The 18,697-nt window shown below is 35.8% G+C and overlaps 1 protein-coding gene across 3 annotated transcripts; it reads right to left on the bottom strand.

Moving 5' to 3' along the window:
- Positions 1-6: 6 nt before the first annotated feature.
- Positions 7-18,498, bottom strand: LOC140164861 (uncharacterized). 3 transcript variants are annotated; one of them, XM_072188240.1, is made up of 6 exons: positions 18,329-18,498; positions 9,227-9,418; positions 5,654-5,772; positions 5,084-5,218; positions 2,904-3,030; positions 7-1,794 (listed from the first exon to the last, which is right to left on the bottom strand). In XM_072188240.1, exons 2-6 carry the CDS (start codon positions 9,380-9,382, stop codon positions 856-858), a joined length of 1,476 nt encoding a protein of 491 aa, XP_072044341.1. In that variant the 5' UTR covers positions 9,383-9,418; positions 18,329-18,498; the 3' UTR covers positions 7-855. The 3 variants fall into 3 exon arrangements, with proteins under 3 accessions (XP_072044341.1, XP_072044340.1, XP_072044342.1); XM_072188239.1 differs by having other exon boundaries at positions 18,342-18,498; XM_072188241.1 differs by lacking the exon at positions 18,329-18,498 and adding an exon at positions 16,249-16,316.
- Positions 18,499-18,697: the final 199 nt, after the last annotated feature.

The following is an 18,697-nucleotide window of genomic DNA, read 5'->3' as shown; positions in this document are numbered from 1 at the left end:
GGATACTTGCATGCAATTAAACAAGTAGCACCTCTGCCACATGCAAAAATGACGCAGGTGCAAAGTTTTCTGTCTAATTATGTCAGGATGCATCACAGCTATTCCTTAATATATACTTGTATCACAAGTGATCAAGTACAATGAGGAAAATGTCATACTAATGCAAACTCTATCCCCATATTGCTTGATCACGCCACATTTATAGGTATTCATTTTTCTTGCACGTTGATGCTAATATATATTCCTACATATTTAGTAAATATAAATGCATCAACCTGCAAGAAAAATTAGCACGTTGAAAGCAATGCGCCTGTGCATTATACATAATGCATGGTTCACATTTTGCTAACATTTGCTCTGATTGGTTCTCGCTATATAAGAGTGTATGAAATGCTAATAGCGTCATTACTCAGTAGTATAATTTACAAGATCAACACTAACCCTAATCCTAACATACAATGTTATATTATACATATTTACTATTACAGCGTAACCTCCCTTTATCTAAACTTCTTTCAACCAGATCTCTCTGTTATCGAACTGTACGATCTTCACAGGAAAACATGTTTGGATTGCTTCCATACCTAAATTTCACTCATTAAAGCATATTGGGAATTATCTTGTTGTCCAAATTTTAGTACTTAGGACATGCAATTCAAAAATTCACATGATTCACTTTTTCGGAATTTTTCACTTCTCCGACTAATGCTTGGTCCCATGGCTGGATAAAAGAGGTTAGACTGTATACTGATAACCAAAATCATAGCCATAAAACAGAATAAGAAAAATGTACCTGCTGATAAACAAAACTAATAGGGTGATAACAAAACATTTGTATCAAAACTTTGATTGACATCATAACTGTTGTAAATGGCTACTTATGGCTAACAATGACGATACCGCTGCTGAATTCCCCGCCACTGGGGTTTCATTGCTGATTTGCATATTACTCTGGCAATTACTATTTGACAATGTAGCATGTTGAGATGCAGTACTGGCTAGTATATGACTTTCCTGTGGAAATCCTGGAGTAAATGTAATTTCAAGCGAAGAATCTTGGCTGTTTGAATTAGCACCTGCTATATTACCTTGAGTATTAGATTGCATATTTCTATTGTCCTGGTTATCATTATTGACAGCCTGCATGCCACTGTCATTACCCGTGATTCCATCTCGAAGAGTATCAAAACTCGTATCCAGCATGCTTACATTGGCCGGTGCGGTAAAGACTTGAGATTTCTTCATTCTCATCCCTGCCTCTAGGGATTTAAATTGAGGAATGCTTGCCTCTATCCGTTCCCTCTCCTCTTCGTCTTTTGCTTCTGCCAAAAATGCCTCTTTCACGATATTATAAATTTTGGATATTGGTTTCTTTCGATGCTCTTCTTTTGTAGCCTCCTCCCGGGCCCTGTTCCAGAATCTCATCTCTATAATATTAGGTAGATCGTGATTGTGCTTCTTTTGCAAAATGACTGCTTCATTTCCCATGATTCTTGCTCTTGCTTTGCAACCATGTTTAACCTTATGACATTTCAGATAGATTTTTCCTCGTTTTTTGTCAATTTTATCTCCTTCATAGAGATGACCTTGGATGATGTAACCCTTGCCATTTCGTTTCATAGCTATCTCACTATAGTTGACAGTCTCAGGAGGTTGTGCATCTCTCTTTTCTATCTCTCTTTTCTTGCTTGCAAGCTGACCTACCACAACATCAAACACAAGGCCTGGTTGCAGCTCTGCTAATCTGTACAAGGCTTTTTTCAACTGATCCGTTTCCATTGAATTTACATGCTCCTGAAAAGAAATGTATCCATAGAATCAATAATTACTGACAACAACAATCTGCAAATCTGCTCTCCAAACATTTCCATCATTTGGGCTATAAAGCCCCAAAACGGGCTGAAAATAAAAGAAATTGCGTAAATCTAGACTACAAAAAAACATGAATTCTGAAAAAACTTACATCCGTGGATATAACATGGAAATGTTTGCATTTTTGTCAATTTTTCACTGAAAAATTGGGTTTGTTGTCTGTTTGATTTATAGGTTAATGAACGCGTATTACTTGTTGGGAGAGAAATTAGACAAAATAATGCATGCGCGCTGATGTTGATGCGTCCAACGCACGAGCCCCGAAGGGGGGAGTGCATTAGACGCATCAACATCAGCACAAGTGCATTATTTTGTCTAATTTCTTGAGCAATAAGTAATACAAGTTTATTAATCTATTTCATGCACGTGAAGAAAAAATCGCGTGATTTTAACTTTTTTTATATAACAAATTATCACTAAAAATTTTGGAAAACAGAACCAAATATAAATGCATCAACCCGCCCGAAAAATGAATCAATCCTACACGACACGAACGCGCGAGAAACACTGCGCGTAGTACGCGCAGTGCACAATATACACAATCAATGCATGTTTCGTACTTTTCTAACAGCTTTTCTGATTGGCTGCTTTGATATAGGAGTGTATGAAGTCTGTTTGGTAAATCTCCCCCAAAATGTACTAATATGTCAACTTCAAGTTGTAGAGTATAAGGTTGTTTGCAGAGTATGGTAGCACACATATTCTCTTTACAAAAAAGCACAAATCTGATGTTTGATGCTTTTTAGATTTTCTGATTTACCAAATCACTGACAGTGCCTTTAATCAGGAATTCAGCTCTTATTAAATATAGGAGTTTGACATAACAAATATGTGTGGTGTTAGGGCATTTATTTAATATTTGATCTGAGTTGGGTAAAACTGTTACAGCAGCTAGAAATATAATTCAGCATCTATCAAAGGCATTAATTTTATTTCTCCCATGAGCAAACTTGTCCAAACTCATGATTGGACAGGCTAGCTATGGCACTTAAGATATATTTCTACTTTTTAGCAGTTGTAATCTTACTAACCTTGAGTTTAGCTTTGACTGTTTTTTGAAGCTCGATCATCAGTTCTTCTTTACTCTGTTGTGTCTGTGCTGCTTTAGAGTGCATACCAGGTTGCACTACTCTTATTCTCTGTGTCTTTTTCCTGGACCTGTGATATATAGAATGCAGAGGGCAAGTGAAACCTAAAGCTCAGGATAAGGAAACATGAAACATTTGTGATGTCGAACGATCAGAGCCAAAAGGCCCTAAGTGCACTTTTGGCCGAAATGAGATTTTAGTACCAAAATAATCCTTACAATACAGGGCACCTTATGATTGTATAGCAATAATTAAGCTATAGCCACAGAAACTGTTCATCAATGAAAATGTAAATCCCTAAGTGCAACACTATGCTTGAAATGTGTGAGAGCCAGTGAAAGACAAAAATGTTGGAAAATACAAGCAAATGTAAATGCATCAACCCGTAAGAAAAATAAACACGTCCGACAGCACTGCGCATAGTACGTTGAGTGCGGGCCAGTGCAAATATACACAATTAATGCATCATTCGCATTTCCTAAAGTTTGCTCTGATTGGTTCTCACAATCTAAGAGTGTATGAAATAAGATTAATGAATAGTCAGTAGTGTTAAAAGCTAGGGATTAATTGCCACAAGATCTTAATGTAAACATAAAAGGAACCCGTCTTCAAAGGGTTAATCATTGTAAACACCTTGGCATTGAAGTTGATGATAAACTGTTATGGAACAATCAGATTGACCAAGTGAGAAAGAAAGTTTTAACTGGTTTGAATTTTTTAAGGAGAGCCGCTAATTTGATCCCCAAACACCATCAGTGTCTACTTTATAAAAGCATTGTTGCCACTCACTTTGACTATTGCAATGTTGTTTGGGGAAGATGTAACAAAACCCTTAGTAATAAACTTCAAGTCTTACAAAACAGAGCAGCAAAAATTATTACAGGTGTAAGTAGATATGAGTCAAGTACAGAAGCTTTAAATGTTTTAAACTGGAAAAATCTTGAAGGAAAGTTATACATAAACGAAGCAGTTACAATGCATAAAATTGTAAACAATCAAGCACCAAAATATCTGTGCAATAGATTTGTTAAAAAGAAACTTGTTATAACACCAGAAATAAAGATGTTTTTATCATGGATAAGCCAAATACTGAATATAAGAAGCGTAGCTTTAGTTATAGAGGTGCTCAACTGTGGAACTCGATTGATGACAATGCTAGAAGCATGTGCAATGTGAAACATTTTAAACAACTTATTTCTTAATATATTGTTTAATATCTGTATTATTTATGTAATAGTGATCTTTTGATGATGTGTTTTAATAAGTTAAATTTAATTTGTATATAAATCGTATATGATGTATGGATCTTGGGTATGGATGATGCGTGTTGAGGGGATGAAAGGGTTTAACAATATGCTTGGTGAGTTGGGGTGTGCGTGTATGTAAGTGAGGGGTGAGTGGAGTGTACATGTATGTTGTTTCATGGTGGGAATATGTGTGCTTGTATGAAGATGAGCGTACATGTAGGTGCTACTTTTATAGTATTTTATATTAATATGAAATTTCTGTATTTGTGCAAAAGTGGGCCTGCAAATTATCACGATGTGTTTATTTATAATTTATTTCCTAATAATATTTTTGAATAATTTATCATTTTGTATGTTTTTGTGCAATAGTGGTTTTGATGATGTATTTTAATAATTTAAATATAACTTGTACATAAATCATATTATAACGTTTTATTGTGAAAGATGTATGGAGGATGTGTGTTGAGAGGGTGAGAGAGGAGTGCATGTGTGAGTGTGACTGTATGAGGAAGAATGCAGGGTTACTATTTTATTTATTATATATATATTTTGTCTTTTAGTAAAAGATCGTATTAATTTTAGTTTTTAGTCTATGTACACTCTTATATTATATTTTAAATTAACTTGTGTTTTGTTAGTAATATTTTTAATATCCACACGGACATGTGGAAGAACAATACTGTATTGAACATGTTTTTACCGTGTATAAATAAAGCTATTATTATTATTATTATTGGATTGGTTACTCAGATGATTATGTTATGTAATTAACCAATCAGATGTACTGTTAGAAAGGCAGTAGTACCCATGGGGTTAGTAGCTCAGAGACAACCATGTAACAATGAAATGAAAGATATTGATTATTTTGTGGCTAACCTTTTAGCTGCTGGTGTTTCAGGACTGTCGATCTCCTCTGTACCATGGGTATTAGAGCATAAGGATCTTTTCTTCTTTGAGTTGGTTTGTTGCTGGCTGTTGCCACTATGATGATGGTGAGTCAATTCTTTTTTCCTAAAATACAAAATATGTGTATGCTATACAATGCTAACAAGTAAAAATTGAACATCGGTATACATGTAGCCTATGTATCAAACAACCACACTCTCTATCTAAAAGACAGTGTTTAGAAACATGGACTACCATCTACCTCCTATCTTTTAGCTAGAAAAGTACCATCTTCCTCCATGATTACTCTCAAGGTAGAAATGTTGGCCATCATGGTAATCAAAATGTCAAAATAGCAGGACTTTTGAGGTGCCCATTTTTCTGTGCCATTGTGATAGGATCACATACTGAATCTAAAAGGGTAACTTGTACACAGATTCTGGATATAACATCCGACACAAAATAAACACCTTTTTTGACTGAAGGTGTTAGTCTATTGAACAAATAGGAGAGAATGACTGACTGTCATATATGGGTATAATTTATTTGGACTCATCCTACCTTTTCTTTGGTTTTGATTTTGCAGGTGGTTTATGGTTTATGACTGCAATTTTGACTGGTCGGAAGGTCACTGTAGCCTGTTGTGGCTGGTGTTGTATCTGTAATGGCTGTGTGTCCACCTGAGGATAAGGATAGAAAGCGTCATTCAATATTATTGCAAATGCTTAACTTAATATCTATTAAACTCAAATCATCTGTATATATGACCCGGCCATGGGCAGGGGTCGAGCACCTCTACTACATGCACGACATTAATGTTGCATGCACCATTGCATTTGAGTGATTTACATTGTAGGCATTATTTTTATGCAGATAATTGCATGTTTCTCCTCAAATTATACATTTTGAATTTTAAATATTTAAAATGTGAACTGCAGCAGATGAGATGGACTACATGCACATAGTGCATAGGTTGGGAAAGTTATGCAAACACAAAAATCTATATGCATTTGTGCATGGTAAATGGAACACTGGGCGTGGGTCACATTTGACCTTATCGTCTCCTTGTGTACTTACATGTACTTGTCACCCTACTTGGCCCTTCACATAAGTATTTTGACCAATCTCTGCAATAATACTTTCAGGGGAGTTTTTTAGGGTATACTAGAGACCTTGCGAAATGAAGTTAGAAACCACAAACTTTAACGTCTAGAGGATTATAGAGGATTATGTATTCAAAACCACTCTGCCATTAAAGCCGCTTGAAGTTAAAGTTAACGCGAGAATCTATAGTGTGCCGTAAAATTATGATGAAAATACGTCATAATTAAGAACAATAGTTTGGATATTTCCTCATAGACTACATAATTACCACTTATGTATTATCTAGTTAATAGACCAATTATTGGAAATCTAATTTGGTTTGGGTAAAACATGCCACATGTTGCTAAAATTACTGACTGAATTAGATCAAAATATTTTTTTGTTCCAAACGTCACACTTGGTATATGCTTTTGTGTGTGCTCATGACGTACACCAAATCAGCTAGCGGAACCAAGTTTTGGCTTCGACTTCAACCCCAAGGGGATTAAGTTCCCGTCACATGGCCTGATTTTACGGGACCCAGCAGTGTACTGAACTTCTGCGAATTGCAGCTACTGTGAACATTTTTTTACAACGTTGCGTGTCTTATAATACACCTCTATATAACCAAATATGCTTGTACTGTTCAGGTATTTTATTTTATTATTTATTTTATTCATTTAGGCCTACATTATGTACCCCAATTCAGCAGAAAGCTGGTCTAACATGTGCCACGCTATACGCACATAGGCCTATGGGTATTGTATGTCAACCAAATTATTCATTATTAAAGGAGGAGGCCGATTTGTTACAAAAAATAAGAATGTCAGAAAAGGAGCATCCAGAAATATATTTTTGTAATTGTCCAAATTGCAGGCAAATGTAACTTAACCTGCATTCCCCCCCCCCCTCTAATTTATATCCCTTCCCTTCTTTTTGGATTTGGTGGGGCGGTCTTAGAGGTGCCTGGCACCTGTTCGCTCCAGCCATTCACTGGACTTTTTAAAACAAACATTGTTCCTTTCATAATATTGTGTAATTTTTGATGTAACTTTGATGTGCAATATTATATATTTATTTTGTAATTCTGTGCCAGTGATAAAGTGTAATAAATAAATAAAATAAAATAAATGTTGGTTGAAATTCAAAATTCTGGGAGTTTTTAACAAAATGAGGATCATTCAGGGAGATATAGGCCCCTATTTAATTCGATCAGAATGCAAAGAGGAGTCCTTGCCCTCCTAAAAGAAAACTCCTGGCAACGCCACTGGGGAGTGGGAAATTGAGTATAGATGAATAGATGGAGGGAGGGGATGATATGGAGAGGTGGTGATGGTGATGGTGGTGGTGGTGGTGGGGTGGGGGGGCTAGGGAGAGCAAACAGATAAAATGGGCTTGTGTCCTGATGGAAATATAAAATTGACAAAGCTAACGTTTACTGGAATAATAATTGAGCTTTTATTATAATAATCCGGGACAATAATATAGGCATATCACAAGAATATCTAATTGAAACATGTTTAGAAGTATAATATTAGCATATAGCTCATAACATAGGCCTAATTCCCATTGCATTGGTCATCGCCTAGAGATGTAATCCATGTTTATTCAAACTAAGCGCCTATTGTAATAAGTGTTACCAACAAACCACTTCAGCAAACAAAAGGAGAAATTTGATGCAGTCACTTTTACATACCCTTCTTTTGATCACCCATTGATACAACAAGACGCTGTTGGTACAGAAACCAATCTGACGTTCGCGTTGAAGTGAATTTGAGCAAGAAATCGAATCGATATTTTTGAAGTTGCTGTTAAAGTTCCAGTAACTTCATTCCGCAAAGTCTCTATTATACAAATATATAATGCCATGAGAGGTTCTGGTTAAAACTATGGGCCTGAGGTGAGGGACCATAGTTTTAACCAGAACTTCGAATAAAGGCAGTATATATTTGTTTTATATACTTCATTAATACATTCTTTGTTCATTGATTGGTTAAAAGATAATTATTTGACGTTTGGACTCTCCAGCTTCTATCCTGATGAGTGAACAGCACGACCAATTTAAGCACATCCTATATTTTGCCCTTCAAAAAAATCGAATAGGCTAAAATCGGGCTAACCAATTACAGCAGCGCAAAATCACGCTATGGCAGTTTCGCGTGCATGAACTGTTCCATTGCATCGAATGCACGCACGCGGAAGGCATGGTCAAAAGTACTATTTACGGCTTGGAGGTACTATTTACGGCTCATCCGGGACATTGAAAATACTATTTACGGATTAGAGGTACTATTTACGGATATGCGTAGTGATGGTAGAACTATTTTTGGTCATGTGATCCACTTTTAACCAATCAATGAACAAGAATATATATATTAATATAGTATATAATTGCATATATTGACCCCATGATGTCCCTTGACCTCAATATCCTTTAGGTCAATGAATAGATTCAGCAGGTTTGTAGGCAAATAGAAAAAATAAATTTCTTTGCACAAAACCAGAATTTTAGGTTTCAGGTCACTATAAGTCCCCACCCAATGATTATTTCCAACCAAGTTTGAGTTCATACATTTGGAATGGCATCTATTTTATGAAAAATTTATCACATATACACATACTCCAGCGATGAAAGTCCACTTTTGACAAAAAGCCTGCATAAGCCCAAAATCAACTGAAAATGACTAGAATAACCCTAAAACGGGCTGAAAATAAATTAAATTGCGTAAAAAAAAAAAAAAAAAAAGCCTTAAAATTTACATCCTTGATAATCATGTAAACAGAATTAGCGACTACAAAGCGAGAAAAAAATCTGATGGTTTGTAGCATTAGTGTGAGCCACAACTACATACTACTATTAACCATAATACCACTATCTGCAAGGGCCACGCATGCAACTCATACTTTCTAAAATTTAGACCCCTGAATGTGTCATTCATCACCAGGAATGGAGAAAATCAACATCATGCTGTGTGCTTAACAATGAATGCGTTTCACATGAAGCAGCTATTCAACTCTACTTGCAGTGCACTAAAGATGCTGATTTCTTACCTGCGGGGCATTGTAGAGTAATTGTGTAGGTACAGGTTTCTGCTGATGGCTGACCTGCTGCTGTTGCTGTATTTCAATTACCTGTAGCTGCTGCGGTTGGATTGTATGAGACTGTACAACTTGCATTGCCACAGGGATTGGTTGTATACCAGCCATGGTTACAGTTGCTACGGTAGACTGGCCTGCTCACACCTGCCACAAAAATAATTGAAAAAAAAGTAAGGAAAAAAAGCTAGCTATTTATTGCAAGTAAAAATGTATATAGGCCTGTTCAAGTTTTCAGTATTGGGTTCACTACATACTAAAATTCAGGAGATTAGTGATTAACAATACTAGAAACTTAGAGGAAAGGTGACTTGAAGGCACTTGGAGACATTGGAGTATCTAGCTTGGATGATGTAGACTGGCAACTTGTTTCAAAGTTAAATGGTATCAGGAAAACCTGAAAACTTACCAACATGCAGTGACATTTTTGCTGAACCATGAAATGGTATCAGCCTATATTAGTCTATGTTACTTACTTACTTACCAACCATTTGGTCTAAAATGGACATATCTTTAAATCCCACAAAGGTATGAACCCCCAAGTGGTGTCAAATAAAAGAGAAAGAAGTAAAGAATATGATAAAACTATTTCCTAACATCAGAGGTCATCCAAGGGGTCACAGGGGTCAAAAAAGGTCATTTTAACCAAAAATGCTCCAATTGAGCTAAAATTTATATGCAATGATCCTTATGACATTCTAAACATGTTTAAAATATTTTTAAATTCATTTAAGGTCATTAAGGGGTCAATAAAGGGGTCAAAGGTCAAGTTTTCAAAATGCTCCAATTGAGCTGAAATTTAAATGCAATGATCCTTATGACATTCTAAACATGTTTAAAATAATTTAATATTCATTTAAGGTCATTAAGGGGTCATATAGGAGTAAAAGGTCAATGTTTCCATAAAGGGGTGATACATGTACCACAATATACTGCCAAAGCCCCATGGTTCAGCTATGGTGCGGTGACCGCTCTAGTTTTCTCTCTAGCTACAAAAAGGCCAGAGAAGAATTTTGCATATTTTTCACTGTAACTCAGAATACAATTTGCTAAATTTATGGATCATTCGTGGCTTATGGTCACATACTACCCAACAATGAAAATTCTACACTACAATTACAGCCCTACTGAAAAATCATGCAAATTCAATACATTTTGAAATCATTAATAGACTATGACATGAGTACAAATTATCAATTTTCATATTAAAAACACAAAACATCATGCAAAGTTTTTTAGATCAACCATGAGTGATCCTAGCATCTAGGTCCAGGGACACTCCAAAACCGAAAAAATAAATACCTTAATTTTTTTTTAATTCGGGTATAATCCCACCCCCAAGTTTGACAAATTTTCACCTAAAAACGGGTGGGCCTATACTCGGACAAATACGGTAATTCATAAGTAGACACAAAATACATGATTTTTCAGTAGGGTTGTAATTGTAGTGTAAAATTTTCATTGTTGGGTAGTATGTGACCATAAGCCACGAATAAGCCATAAATTTAGCAAATTGTATTCTGATTACAGTGCAAAATATGCATAAAGGTTCTATTCATAGGCACCTCAAGTTGATGCTACATGTATCTCATTTTTGTTTAGGTATGTTTTACCAATGAGAGGACATTCCTGGACCTCGTTGACTATAGGGATGATTTGAAGTGACCGCCAATTATGAACGTTTGATAATATATTACCAACAATGTGGAAAAAAGAGACATTTGTAGCACCAAAATAAGGTAACCTTTTGCTGAAGGAGCAAATTTAAACAAACCATACATAAATCCGCTTCTGATATCGTTTGGAGTCAAATGATATATCATTTTAAAGCTTTATGATATATATTTTGTAAACACAAAATAAAACCAAATTGACCAGAAGCCGACTTTACGTTACGTGTCACAGCTATTCGAAAAGAGAAGGGGGACCATCCCCGGTTTTGATATCTGCAATCAATCCTAGGTTCCAGGATCGTGCATCGGTAAACTGTGCTGTGCACGTTAAGCCCGTGCGACAATACTCAAATTGATGCACGTAAGAAGAAACTGGTACAAGCATGGAAACAAAGTAAAAGCTTGCAATTACAATAGCGGTTGTGTGTGAAATTATTGATTGGCTCCAAACAAAGGATTTGAACTGGTGTCCTTCACCATAATCATGGCGCAGTACTGGGACGCACCTCATTGCAATCGACAATCTCGGCGCCCAGGAATTTTGAATATCAATATCACGAACAGATAATGATATCCCGTGATGAGAGACCGAGCTTTTAATTTGTTTTTATGGTCAATATGAGTTTGTTTAAAATAAAACCGATTGCTTCATAATGATGTGATTGCCGGAGTCCCGGCCAGAGTCACCTTTAAATCACTTTGATGATGAATACAACTTTACAAGTTACATTTTATGACAGCTTACAAATTACAAGGTAATTGACCCCGGCCAGGCCCGGGGTATGTCATTTGTATATGGTCAATTCCAGCCAAAGCGGGCCAAAATTCTCTCTGGGGCCATTTTGAAAATGTTTTCCTTTTCAATTCCAGACTTATCAAATGAGACGATCATGTCTAGTGAATCATCGGGTGGAAGTGCCATCGGATTGAAAAATAACTTTTCTTGCTAGACCAAATAAAGTGTTAAATGCGCATATGCATATATTACCCACGAATTCAAGCATTTTTCACCTGTTGTACGCCATAAAATTTCACTTTCTCTAATATCTTTCAATATTTTATGTGTGACTCATATACACTAGAAATCGGTGAAGACTTTGAACGTAAAATAGAATTTTATTACATATATCTACAAAGAAATATTTTGGTTATTACAAATTTTAAGAAAGAACCAGGTGTACAGTTAAGATTGTGTCAATTCTTCGAACTCTTTCCAAAGTGGCTGTCATTTAACATTACTGTATTATTTCGAAAGATTAGAATAAATGCTTCATATAAATATAAAGTTAGATTTTGTATCGATGAGGATCTCGGATGGATTCGTGGGTAACAGCGTCTGGAAAATAGCAATTCCTATTAATTTTTTTGAATAAAAATAAAAAATACTTTTCCGTATGTCAATAATTCAGGCTGCAATGGCACTAAAATGAATTTTAATCAAAATACAGACTACATGGAATATTTAGAATGGATCATTATGGCATTTTGGGTATAAAAATTTTGAGAATAATGAAGTTGCCAAATTCAAATAGACAGAGCAAACAGTTTTATATTATTATTTTAGTAAAATCATTCCATATTTTCATGCAGCAATATTCTATTAACTCGTGTTTGACAGTTCCTATGAACTAAAACACTATCAATACATTGTTAACTATAATTTAAGTAGGGATTCGTAGGTAACCAAAATGTTCGTGGGTAACACATATTTGAAGGTATGTATTGGTAAGCGGCAAAATAGAAAATATTACAGAAGGTTGGAAACCACCATGCGGTTATTCCTCCATTGTGTTTCAATGATTCCCGTTTCTCTAACCAATTGCACTTACCCAAAAAATGGTAATTTAGGATAATCAATCAAAACTTCATGATGCAGCTTCAGTATACCTTCAAGAGGACGCTATTAAACAGGACTGTTTTGGAACCTATTTCGCATGTTTTCAAAATGTTAAGATGCATAAGAAACATATAATTTACGAGTAAATCCTTGGATTAAGTGGGTAACGCCTTGAATTAAGTGGGTAAAGCTATAAGTACTATAGTACCGTTTGGGGTTTATGCTTTCTTAGGTGTATAAACTGTAAGTACTGTCAAAATTATAGCATACCCATGGCCTGAATATGTGCTGATTTAAACTTAAAATAAACAATCTCCTTATTTTTCAAGGTTAGCATCTATTCGGGATTAAGTGGGTAACAAAAGTTTAAACCGTCAGAGATTCTTTTTTAAAGCGGTGAACGATTTTTACGATTTACAATTTTAAGCGCTTGTCAAACTAAATTCAGTGTCCAAAGTCATTAAATGTTAATTTAAGTTATGGCAATTATATTTGCTGGACTCGTGGGTAACAGTTAATACGTGGGTAACGTCAAATTTGATTTTATGGAATTTTATGGGTAAAACGTATTTGCATAAAATAATCACTTGGACCTCAGAATTATAGAACGAAACTTCGTTTCATGATATAGTCATTTATGGCATATTCACTTAACATTTTTCAGAACGATCATTTTATTTTTGATACACGGGTAACAAAATTATTAGCCAAATTGACTTAATGGCCTCTAGAGTCCACAAACTTTGGTGGAATTCAATCGTTTTACATATGATGAGAGATCATGCAAACGTCTTTCTAACGGTAATAATTTCATTTTGATTGAAGGACATTCAATGACATATATGGTGCTTTATCTTTGAATTAAGTGGTAACGCCAATTCATTTAAGCTATCATAACTTGTCCCCTGGTATGACTTGCTAGTGAAGGCCTATATGCACAAAGAGAGCACATTGGACGTGACATGATATGCTCCATCAATAATGTGATTTCCTTTATTAATGACATTTTAAAGTGGAAAGTTAACATAGAGAGAATTTTGTCCGCTATCGCTGGAATTGACCATATAATGTAAAATTAATACATAATCTTTGACGATCAAAATACGGTATAGACTACTGGTATACCATTGTATAACGTATATACCGGTACCTCATATATAGATTCCTATCATTTGATTGGTTAAAAGTGCAGTCATTGAATTAGATGCCCTCCTTTTTAAGAATTATGTAAAAACTGAACTATTCCCCGGGCAATAATAGTCTTTTTGCTGAACCATGAAATGGTCTCAGCCTATAGTAGTCTATGTTACTTCCTTACTTACTCCCTTACTTCCTTACTCAGCAACCTTTTGGTCTGAAATGGACATATCTCTAAATGCCACGTGAGGTATGACCCCATGAGTGGTGTCATATGAAAGAGGAAAACATAAAGAATATAATAAAAATATTTCCAAATGTCAGAGGTCATCCAGGGATCACAGGGGTCAAAAAAGGTCATTTTAACCAAAAATGCTCCGATTGAGCTTAAATTTAAACGCAATGATCCTTATGACATTCTAAACATGTTTAATATATTTTAAAATTCATTTAATGTCATTCAGGGGTCATAAAGGGGTCAAAGGTCAAGTTTTTCAAAATGCTCCAATTGAGCTGAAATTTAAATGCAATGATCCTTATGACATTCTAAACATGTTGAAAATATTTTAAAATTCATTTAAAGTCATTAAGGGGCAATAAAGGGGTCAAAGGTCAAGTTTTCAAAATGCTTCAATTGAGCTGAAATTTAAATGCAATGATCATTATGACATTCTTAACATGTTTTAAATATTTTAAAATTCATATAAGGTCATTAAGGGGTCATAAAGGGATCAAAGGTCAAGTTTTTCAAAATGCTCCAATTGAGCTGAAATTTATATGCAATGATCCTTATGACATTCTAAACATTTTAAAAACATTTTAAGATTCATTTCATTTAAGGTCATTAAAGGCCCATTCAGTGATTTGCTCATCCGGACGATCGTAAAAATCATCAAAATTCAGATTTTGGTACTTTTGTAATTGGCATAGATGTGCTAACATAGCCTGCTAGTGGTTCGGTCGAAAGCCGTTTATTTTAGACAAAATAAAGCATTTGCATGATTCTGGACTTTTGATACTGACAGTACAAAAGTCCGACTTCGAGATCGAAAGAAGCTCACTCTCCACGCACTAACACGCGTTATGTATTGTTTCTACTACTTATTACATCAGTAGCTACTATTTTAAACAAAATACACAATTTTAACTGTTTTTCATATTTGAATTGACCGTTAGTTTGCCTCGGTGACCTAACTGACCTTTAATTGCTTATTTTGTTTTCTATTACAAAAATTAAACGTCTGTTTTAAATCAATTTAGACTCTACTTACCCCGTTTTAGAAACACTGGACTAGGAAGTTTTTCCTGTCGATTAGTGATGCACTGTACTAAAAATCTCGATTTTCTCGAGTCGATCTGAGTTGAAGTAGAAAACCTTTCTAAAACTTCTGTTTTTGACTAATTTGTCGATGTATTCAGGGAAAAGTGGTTTAATGAAATTCTGTAGACTTATTCTTTATTTCTAAGCAACTCTGACAAATTTCCATTTTTTTAATGTTCCTGTGAAATCACTGAAAGGGCCTTTAAGGGGCAATAAATGGGTCAAAGGTCAAGTTTTCAAAATGCTTCAATTGAGCTGAAATTTAAATGCAATGATCATTATGACATTCTTAACATGCTTTAAATATTTTAAAATTCATTTAAGGTCATTAAGGGGGTCATACAGAGGTCAAAATTCAAGTTTTCAAAATGCCAGCTTTCCACGATCAAGGTATATTAAAACGGCAATTAATGAAACAGTCTTATTAAATTTAATACTATCCAGCACAGTATTGCTGCTTGATCAGATCGTCACAGTCATCCGCCTAACTTACCTCGTGGGCACAGTTGCTCTAGTTTATTTTATATTCTTTACTTTTCCTCTTTCATTAACACCACTCGGCCGGTCATACCTTTGTAGCATTTCGAGATTATGTCCATTACAGACTCCGGGTGACAGTGGTATAGGCCTACCACAATATACTGCCGAAGCCACATGGTTCAGCTATGGTGCGGTTATCGCTCTAGTTAAAAGACTATTCCACGGGCATAGTCATTTTCATATAATCGGTGTGCATCCCCATCAAACTCTACGCGCGCGATGAGTTGGCATTACGCACACGGCACCACCGCACTGCCTGCCAGTTGCGGTGACACGATCGGTTCATAACGAAAAACTCTCTGTGTAAATTTTACCCACACTGAGCAATAAATGTGCTGAAAGCCAAATTGGTCACTTGTGACATCTACACCAATTACAGTCCCGAAATGGTCTACTTTTTTGCCGACCTCAATTCCGAAACATTTAGTGATACCGTAGTTAAAAAGGCGATCCCCAACCCTTTGGTTACCTTTGGACGAATTTGCAGAAGTCTCCGTGTCTGAAATTCCCTGGTACAAACATCGAAAATGTCGCATTTCTCAGTCCCGGTGATGAATACTATATCCGCATTAGGGTGCATCAGATGCCCCTCATGTCAATGGATTCATCTGTCCCTAGTCTTAAAATGTTCCTATTGTCACAAAACTAACATGTGCCAAGTTTGAATTAATTCGGAGGTCGTCCTGAGGGGCCACCGAGAGCCTAAAGTTACAATGTGTGTTCCTATGTAGTAAGTTCGTTGACCCTGTACAATTCCAATTAGAAGCCGATCGAACAATTTAAAGTAGCTGCCATATCAAAACCGTTTGGATTTAGAAGCTCAAATCTTGGGAGCTAAGCGTACTGATAATCATCTTTGAATCTGTGATGAAAATCCATCTCCAAAGAAATGACTGTGTGTGTTTTATTGTCAAAAGCGCCCCACAGTCCATATTCTTGGGAAAATCTATAATTTCTGTCTTAACCAAGTGCTATAATACTTTATTTCACACTGAAAGTTGTTAATATGTATTATATATTGATCTAAAGTTCAGAAAATCTGCTTTGTAAAAGTGTAATGACAACCAGGACATCAACATTTGTAAAATTTGAGGTAAAATTACCACAAAATGCCTATTTCACTGAAATTTTGTATCGAGGGCGCTTGTGCCAATTCCACACATGCTCATTTTGTTGGTGATTAATTTTTATCACCGATTCGAAGATGATTATCTGTACTATAAGCGCAAAAGATTCAAACGGTTTTGATATGGCAGCTACTTTAAATTGTTCGATCAGCTTCTAATTGGAATTGTACAGGGGTCAACGAACTTTACTACATAGGAACACACATTGTAACTTTAGGCTCTCGGTGGCCCCCAGGACGACCTCCGAATTAATTCAAACTTGGCACATGTTAGTTTTGTGACAATAGGAACATTTTAAGACTAGGGACAGATGAATCCATTGACATGAGGGGCATCTGATGCACCCTAATCCGCATCGCTGTTTAGCCAGCAGCCATTCATACATGAATATGCATATCTCTGCATGACCCCTGTAAGGTCAAGCACGTGGCGTTAATTCCAACTAATCCGATCCACCGATTGTGACCATGTGGTCGGTTCATGAATATTTAATAAGCAGCTTGATACTGACGTCATATCTGAGGTGACCAGGAGGCATTTTGGTCAACTGAACTCGACTTTTGGTTGACATAAATCGAACACAATTTTCAATATAACGGGTAATAGAAGGATTTCAATTTTTTATTAATGAAGTTACTTGTAGTTTTGAGGACTGACAAAGTTGTTTTTGGAAACTTAGATGTTTGTTTCAACTGATGATGTAGGATCGAAAGGTGAGTGAATTTGTGAAGAGATTTCCTTGTTTGAGTGATAGTAGGATACGGGACGTAGGCTAAAATAGTACTTTGACCTGCTCTGACGTCTCAATTCACGCGGAATTATTCGTACCTGCTAGCTGCTTACCTGGAAACAGACATAAGGGGCTGTGCAATAATTATGAGCCCCGGGGGGTAAAATTTCCAAATGACTCGCCAAAAATCGCTGGCCCCCCCCCCTCTCGGCCTGCCAAAAATCGCTTGCCCCCCTCTCGGTTCGCCAAGAAATCTCCCCCCTTGCATTTGCCAATTTTTTGGATCCCAATTTACAAACCTTAAACGGTCTATATACCTGTTGCGAGCGCAGCGAGCAGGAAAATTTGCATATTTAAGCGTTTCCGTACTGTTTTCCAAGCCTCTTTAGAGCGTTTTATTTAAAAGAAAAAGCCTTTTAACCAATGAGATGACAAAAATCTATATTAATGAGGTAGGCCTATATAAAACAAATATTGACTGCTTTATTCGGGTCATGGTTAACATAATGGGCCCGCGGTGATCTCAAACAAAACCATGCATGCTAATAATAGCTAATAATGACCCGCTATGTCATGAATTATTAGCATGGTTTTGAGATCACCTGTCCTTGCCCTTGCCTTGGGCCTATAATTTTAACCATGCCCCTCATAGCAATCAATATTTGTATACAATACAACAGACAAAACTCAACTGAACTTTCACACCTCAAAGAAGGTTTTTTCCAGGTTTTTTCCTAATATTTCTACCCTAAACTCAGCACAGCTTTCACATTGCATCTGTCGCGAGTCGCGACAAACGTAAACAATGATCACCGATCGATCGATCAATCAATTATCTCTGTAAAGCTGCTAAATACTGACGTACATAATAGCATGCATTTCATTCAGTGTACGTTCGGTGATACGCAGTAAAAAATTACCATATCCTCAAACTCCTACTTCCTGGTTCGAGTGTTTTTAAATTTAATTTATGTGTCACTTTTAAAAGATAATAGTGTAGGTCATAATCAAACGATATTTGATGAATAAATTATATCAGTTATATCTAATGTAATTTAAAT

Source organism: Amphiura filiformis, chromosome 11 (genome assembly GCF_039555335.1).
Source record: "Amphiura filiformis chromosome 11, Afil_fr2py, whole genome shotgun sequence".
In the NCBI taxonomy this organism is placed as follows: domain Eukaryota; kingdom Metazoa; phylum Echinodermata; class Ophiuroidea; order Amphilepidida; family Amphiuridae; genus Amphiura; species Amphiura filiformis.
The sequence above is the reverse complement of the archived record's forward strand: the minus strand, read 5'-3'. Positions and strand labels throughout refer to the sequence as shown.

Bases quoted from the DNA above. Each gene is read 5' to 3' on its own strand.
- LOC140164861 (XM_072188240.1), bottom strand. From the start codon at position 9,382: ATGGCTGGTATACAACCAATCCCTGTGGCAATGCAAGTTGTACAGTCT. The intron at 5,773-9,226 runs GTAAGAAATCAG...CCTTATCCTCAG, and splicing joins TACTCTACAATGCCCCGCAG to GTGGACACACAGCCATTACA. The intron at 5,219-5,653 runs GTAGGATGAGTC...TTTGTATTTTAG, and splicing joins AAATCAAAACCAAAGAAAAG to GAAAAAAGAATTGACTCACC.